Here is an 8,126-nt window from a genome sequence, read left to right as displayed (position 1 = left end):
GTCTCTATCTCTTGACAGAAGTTTCTTGTTCTGGTCTGTTTGTGCTCTCTTTTTTTCTTCTGGTGAAAAATCTCTCTTTGTTACTAGCAGTTGAAAACTTGAAATGTGGAAAGGGAATTGTACTGTCTAACAAATCTCTCCCTTACTGTTTTACTGTTTCAATATCTAACAATAAACCGAAAAACTCATGAAATATAAAATAAATATAAACTATGGCATTGATTGTGTAAGAATTTTTATGTACAGGGGTAGGTAGCTAGCTTTGGAGCACATAATATAACAAGTTAGAAGGGACTTCTCTATCTTCCTTCCAAGAGAAACATCTCTCTCTAGCTAATCATAAGTGCATCATATATAATCTTGCAAAGAAGAAAACCAAAACGAGAGAGATAGAAAGAGAAGGCTATGGCTTCATCCAATAGGCACTGGCCAAGCATGTTCAAGTCCAAGCCTTGTAACCAGCCATGGCATGACATCAGCACTCCACCTCCATTGTCAAGTGCTTGCCAGAAATCCCCTTACACTTCAGGTACATCGTTCATCTATATTTCTATGTACTCTTTTTCAATCAGTTTTCAATCAATTTTCACTAATAAAATATATTTAAATGTTGAACGTTTTATATCATTTTTTTTTGGTTTTCTGTTGATATTTAATTGAACTGATGCCTTGCTTAAAATGATTAGAAACTGTAGCAGTTCTACGTTCCGCCTTTCTATCATTCATGTCAGAACCAAGCTTTTGTTAAATTAAAGGAGCTACCTCTGCACCTAGTTTTAGATTTTTCTTGTTATTAAAGCAATACTTCTTCAAGTATATATATGATATTACATACCTCACTTTATTCCCATTACATATATATCACATAGTGAAATGATATCAAGTATTTGCATATACAAAAGAAGTTAGAACTATTATACTGAAGTTAGAACTTTGATACAAGATCTAGGGTTAATTTTGTTTATTCATGAAGTTAGAACTATTATACAAGATCTTATGATTGAAACAAGAACTTATATATATTATTTTGGCAACAAAATTGTCAGTAGGATGCGAAGAGAGAACCCCTGAGCCGAAACCACGGTGGAACCCAAAACCTGAGCAAATTCGAATTCTTGAAGCAATCTTCAATTCCGGTATGGTCAACCCGCCCCGGGAAGAGATCCGCAAGATACGCATCCAGCTCCAGCAGTACGGTCAAGTAGGGGATGCAAATGTTTTCTACTGGTTCCAAAACCGCAAATCTCGTACCAAAAGCAAAAACCGCCAGCTCCTTTCATCCCGAGCTAACCCTCGTCCTTCCACCGGCACCAACATTAATGCCGTTGCCATTACTACCGGTATTTCCACACCAAATATCGGCATTCTCAGCAATCTCAACAGTTCTAGCAACTCCAATTCTCTGACCTCTCCGTCAACTAATGTCACAATGCCGGTTACCATGACCACACTGACCTCCCCTTCTTCCTCTTCATCAGAGGGGTCATCGGGCTCGAGCAAACCCATAAAACCAGTGCCGTTAGCGATGAACATTCCTGAGCCTATAAACATGTACAACAGTTTTCACGGTTCAATGGAGCTCTCATATCTTCCCGAGCCGTTTTTCATTCAAAACCCTCATGGGTATTGTTTTGCCATACCAGAGCTCACTGGTCTGATAGCTACACCAGACCATGTTACTGGTTTCGGGTTAGGACTATGCAACGAGCCAATGGGGAATGGCGGTGCAGCCACCAGTGAAGAGGTGGGGGTTAAACGCAAGAACAATGCTGATGAGTTGCACTGTGGTTTGGGTTTAACTAATCATGAGTTAGTAAACCATGAAGATTACAAGGGCTTCTTTGCAAGAGATGCAGAAGAGAATGTGAAGATTGGGCTCCAACAGGATTGTTGCTTTCAACCCACAGCAACTACTGTTGTTCCCTCTACTGTTGCAACTGGAGTTACTGATCATGTTACTTGTGCTGCAACAACAGTGGTATCATGTCCTTTCAATGTGATACAAGGTACGTAGATTTAGAAAATTTCAATTACATCATTACAAAGTACCCAAAGTTTCATGGACAAAAATCTCTACCAAATGGTCATTATCATTTCATGACATCTGTTTCAATTTCAAATTTAATTTATATATATTTTTGTGCTTTTGTTCATGACCTAATTAAGCCAATCAGTTTCCTAATTCTAATTAAAATTATGAAAATAACAAGCAAATCTGATGAACAGTACTGTATATTCCATGGAGATATTTTAGAGTACATAGAAGTACTTGAGAGTAGAATGATGGTTATTTAATTAACTTCTACTTTTGTGATCAAAAGATGGATGTTATTATCCATTTGATGATTAAATGGTATATATATATATATCCTCTAACTAAATATTTGAATTATTTTATGGTGTTAAAATTGATAGTTATATTTGAAAATGTTGAGTATATATTATTGACAATAGCTCAACCCTTCTCTCAAAGTCCAATTATTTTATCTTATTGTTCTACATGTAATTAATATGTATTGCATTGCATGACATATTGACATGAATTGAAGGAAAAATATGAATTTCCAGCTTTAAATTTTCAAATACTACAAAGAGTGTTGTAGCATTCCATAGGACACTAGCTAGCTAGGTCTTCTTTCTTTCTTTCATCCCTTTTGTTGCATGCACTTGACAGTTAATTAATGTTCTAGTTCTTTCTTATCCATCATGTCTGGCTATATGGTTCTTCCATCCAATCAATCTTTCCCATGAATTAACGTGTGTTGCAAACCTATCTTCCAAGTTTGGCATTAGGTGAAAGAGTCTAAAGTGGGTCCCACAAAAACATAGTGGTAAAACAAGTCTTAGTAAAGAAAAATGACATGAGAGACAAGATTGATGCAAGATATATACCTCTTGTTTTCTTCCTTCCTTGTACCAACTACTGCATGAATATATATATATATCTAATCATGCATGAAACGGTAGAAATGGCAGAGTTTATGACAAAAAGATCATGTTGTTAGAAATCAAGTCATGCATGCAATGCTAGCGTCATACTATAAATCTGTTGAAAATTCCTTTTAAAGTGCAATTGTACCTTAGTTAACATATGCATTCAACACCCTCTCCATTTTAAACTCTATTGATTTAATTAACATCAGTAATTAATATCATTGTTTTAATTTGTGATCAGCAACTTTACATACCATTTTAAGGTTGAATCATTATATATTGATGATTATTTCGAGTAAAATATGAATTAGAAGATAAGATTTCAAGGAAATAAGGAGACAATGATGCCTCCATTGTTTGTGAAAATGGAGGGGAAAGGGGACACAAAATTAAAAGAAGAGATAATAAATGAGGGTTTTCTGAGTAGTCATGTCAATTATAGTTTCTCGAGGGGGTAGTTTAACATTGACACATTGTACATTGTTTGAAAAGATAGAGAAAGATGACATAGTGGTGGTCAAATGTGTCACACACACACACCGACACACAAAACAAAAAACAAACCAGAGAGAGAGAGGCACTTTAAGTCTGGTTTCATACTTAGCTAGCACAGCACAGCACCTTTTAAGTCTGATTCTGGTTCTTGCACTGGCAACTGGCTCCTCCATTAGTTGGCGCTGTTACCTAGATTGGACGTGTGCATTGTTTTATTATTTAAAAAATCAAAATCATACAGATAAGTTAAAATTAGTGACTAGTTATAATATATACAGGTTAACTGTGCATGCAATATTTTTTCAAATAAAATACCATTTATTACTGGGTATTTCTCAGAACTTGGATTTCCTCGCACATTATGGCAACATGTTTCACCATAATGGGATGCGTTGAACGGATTTAATTAGGGTTTCTGTAACTTTTTGCCTCGGTATTATTTCATGGTTTTACAGTGTCCAGTAAATGCTACGTACTATTCATCATTTTGTTTTGTATTCTCTATTATATTGCTTAATTATATTGCTTAAATCATTTTAAATAATGCATGAGATATACATGTAATTTAGTAATAGCATCTATCTTATATTCATTGCGCTCTCTCTCTCTCTCTCTCTCTCTCACACACACACACATATATGCATCAGATACGTGTGCAATTTTGATTATATAATAAAACATATTTCATATATTATTTAACAATGGCGCCTTCAAATTTAACTCAACTAGTTGGTGCTTGTTTTGTTGTTGCAATGGTTTAGATAACAGTTGTGGAGAGGGCGGAGGCGGAGGCGGAGGCATGGGGCGGTTAACGGTGTTTATCAACGACACAGCATGCGAAGTGCCAGCAGCACCAGTCAATGTGAAAATGGTGTTCGGTCCTAATGCCATCCTCTGTCATCCCTCCGGCTATCCAGTGCCGACAGACGAATACCATAACACTCTGCAGCCGCTCCAGCACGGCGCCTTCTACTATGTCGTCTCGGTCTGATCTCTCTCTCTCTCTCAATATGTTTATATGAATGTGTTTGAACTTAAAAAACATATGCATGCATGTACTTATCTAAAAGCTTTTGTGTATATATATTTCCAGGTTTAGCAATGTGGCTTAGAGATAGCTAGAGAAGGATTCTTGGATGTTGCAGGGCTTATAGTTTGAGTTTCTTTACGTAGTTTTATTTATTTTAAGTTCTTTAACAAATGTGCTATATTATATTGTATGCTCAATCTGAAATTGATGAACTGGTGCGCGCAGCATGTTATCTTACTACTATATGATGATATATCAGGAGGTCTTTAATTCTTTGTTCCTCATCAATAGTAGCTTTCAGTTTTCATTTCTCAACTAATTACACATCCCTAATTTTTCAAACAAATTAAAATTGTTATAAACATATTTTTGTTAATACTTAAATAACTGCATGCACAATATCTACTGTAGCTGAAATATGAGAACTTTGCCTGTTTCTTTTACTATCTCTCTCTCTCTCTCTCTATATATATATATACACCAGATAGATGTTCAATTTATTGATTAATAAGAATAAATTAGCTTGGATGTACATATTTATAATTTGCAAATTTTAATAACAAATTCATATTGATGTTGTTGCAATTTTGTTGTTGCATAAGTTCATATAACAAGAAAAAACAAATAAATGACAATAGTATAATATTATTTCTTTTGATTAGCTGTTTGACCTTCTTGAATATACAAGCAAATGTTTCATTTTTTAAGGGAAGTAATTAATTTGTGCCTTAGTCTGCATAAATAATATAATGCTTTTTAGAGAATTTAGAGAAAAACATATAATATTATTGAAGAAATATTAAATATATATTAAGTTCGGATTGGATATAATCCAATTTAATCCTTTTTTATATATTCAGAATGCACATGCTTCGTGTCATCGTGTGTACTTAAAATTTTCATTTGGAACGAATATATATTCTGTGAATTTTGACTGGTATGTAATTAATGTGTGCATATAATTTTAATTAATAAAAAAAAAACTTTTATTTGGAACGGTCTAATTCATCTCCAAATTAATAGAGCCTTTTTATCATGCCTTTTATCATCCTTTTATCATGCTTTATATATTTCTTTTCAAAATTAGTTCTCACACATTAGTTCTGACATTTATTACTTTAGTACAGTTTGGGTGAATTAAACATGCATGCCTCTCTCGATTCGTAAAATAAAACAAAATATATCAACATATATGTGGTAGGCCATATATATACGATAATGTGAATATTTGTCATGTGACCCCTTCAATTATCTTTCAGTTCATTTTTCATCAAAATTGCAATCTAGGCATTTCTCGTAAAATTTATCTAATTCAATCAAAATTGGAAAAAAAAACATGGAGCAAATACTTTTAAACAATTATACAAATTGATAATTTATTTTAAAAAATAAACAATTTTTTTTTAAAATAAAATATTTCCAATTGACAATTGCATCGATATATAGATTACTTCAGATTCAAACCAAAACTACAAAAAATAGTAAATAAATATACGGGAGCTAATTAAATTATTAGATAAATATATAAGCAGAGAAGAATTTGAATCCATGTCGCTCCGATATGCTTTTCCAATTAGACTGTTAGCGATAATCTCAATTTTTCATACTAATAATTAATTTTCTTGTTTGCGTTCATATACATGCAAACTCTTTTCTTCAATCCTCCACCATTAATATTTTTTTTTAATATTTTATTTTTGAGTTTCTTGAATTAAAAGATCATTTCAAATTTTCAACTATTCTATGGATGCAAATATGAAATCTCAAAAAAGTGATTTTTACTGGTACTGTGGTGGACTTATTAAGTTTTTTATCTCGTATAACTAATTTTCTTCTCAAATGATACATGTTTTGTTTAATTTAATTTTTAAATTATTTGGGAAATAACAACACATGGAAGCTAATTAAATTTGTAAATAAATATATATTTTCAATGATTTTTGATGATTTTCACTGATTTCTTATTGCAATATTTAAAATTGTATATAAATAAAATCAATAACACGACTATTATAAACATATTTTATTTCTCTCTCTTATATAAAATGAGGATGAAATTAGTTGCTGAAAATTTCTCTATTTTCTTTGTTAATAACAATTCATGACTTGTATCATCGAGATAATTTATAAGATATTTAAAACAGAAATCAAATAACATATGCATGATATAGATCATGCAAAACTTATTTTGTCACCTCTCTCTCCATCTTATTATAGAAATGCAAAACTTGTCTTAATGCCAGCTTCCAATGAAAATTTTTCCATTTTGGATTCTTATTAACACAACTAAATTATTCAACCACCCACAATGCTCTTAGTTTGAAGTAGTTAAAAGTGGAGAAGGTAAGCTACCTTCAAAACTTGTTTAGGAATCAACTAAATCGTTTTTCAATTTTCAAAATTCAAAAAGTCAATTCAAACCGTTAGATGTCATTACTATATTAAAATGTGCTCGGAGACAAAATTTTACATTTTTCTGAATTTTTTTACTATTTATTAAGCCAATTTGAAAATCGTTGATCCAACGACGGCTTCTAGTTTTACTGTTTTGTTAAGTCACCGTTAGATCAACAATTTTGAAAGTGGCTTAATAAATAGTAAAATAAATTCAGAAAAATTTAAAATTTGGTCTCCGAGCACATTTTAATATAGTGATCACATCTAATAGTTTGTATCGATTTTTTAGACTTTAAAAATTGAAAAACGACTTAGTTGCACGGGATCTCACGAACAATCAATTTGATAGTAGTGTGTGTGTGTGTGTGTGTGTGTATATATATGAGATACCAAATAGAATTTAGCTTTTAGAAAGTCCAACTTCTATAGAGTTCGAGATCATTACAATTGGAATTTGAATGAAGATGGTATAAGCTGAACAAAAAAATAATGAACACAATCCATCAAATTAATTGATTTTGTCAAAATAATTAATTTCAATTGTTGAAAAACATTTGAAAAGAAGTGTGTGATACATAGGGTTGTAGAAGCATGTGCCGCAGAAGATCGATGGGGAGGAAACGTGTGCAATGTGCAGTGCAGCGTGAAAGAGGGCCGCAACTGCTTTTGTCAGCAGACCAAACGGAAGCTTTTCAACCCCTTTTCTTTTCATTCTTTCACCCTTTGACTCATATTATTCTCTCTCCATTTTTATATACTACTGGATATCTCCATTCTTTCTCTTTCTCTATTGCTTTTCTTATTGATTAAAAAAAAATTGCATTTGTTTTTATTTATAGCATTACAAATATAAATAAAATCGTGAAAACGTACGGTCTCGACTCCGATTAGGACAAAGTGTTCCGTTCAAATATGTACATTTCGCCTCGGCTGGATAACCATTTTATTTTATTGTGAAAAAAATTAGAAAAATGATGTAATTTTTTTTTAATGATTCCATCAAATCGGAAATTTTTGTTTGAAAGAAACCGATAAGACTGAAAATATCATTAAAATGATATATATCGACTATTTAAATATAAATAATTAAAACATAAAACCTTATCTGCATTCATATCCATACGAATATTCGAATATTGTATATCCACATTTAATTTTTTAAATACGGATCATTATTATCCACACCGTTCACCCCTAAATGGAATTCAATTGAAAAGTTCAATTTTTTATTTATTTTTTTTTTAAAAAAAAGCACAAAACCGACCGTTTC

General features: G+C 32.0%; 1 protein-coding gene across 1 annotated transcript; it reads left to right on the top strand.

Annotated features, from left to right (window-relative positions):
- Positions 1-256: 256 nt before the first annotated feature.
- On the top strand, positions 257-4,420 carry HB-3 (homeobox-3). Its single transcript, XM_078313120.1, has 3 exons — positions 257-529; positions 1,050-2,006; positions 4,191-4,420. Exons 1-3 carry the CDS (start codon positions 406-408, stop codon positions 4,418-4,420), a joined length of 1,311 nt encoding a protein of 436 aa, XP_078169246.1. The 5' UTR covers positions 257-405.
- Positions 4,421-8,126: the final 3,706 nt, after the last annotated feature.

The sequence above is a fragment of the Carex rostrata genome, chromosome 12 (genome assembly GCF_964058835.1).
Source record: "Carex rostrata chromosome 12, lpCarRost1.2, whole genome shotgun sequence".
Taxonomy (NCBI): Eukaryota; Viridiplantae; Streptophyta; class Magnoliopsida; order Poales; family Cyperaceae; genus Carex; species Carex rostrata.
The sequence above is the reverse complement of the archived record's forward strand: the minus strand, read 5'-3'. Positions and strand labels throughout refer to the sequence as shown.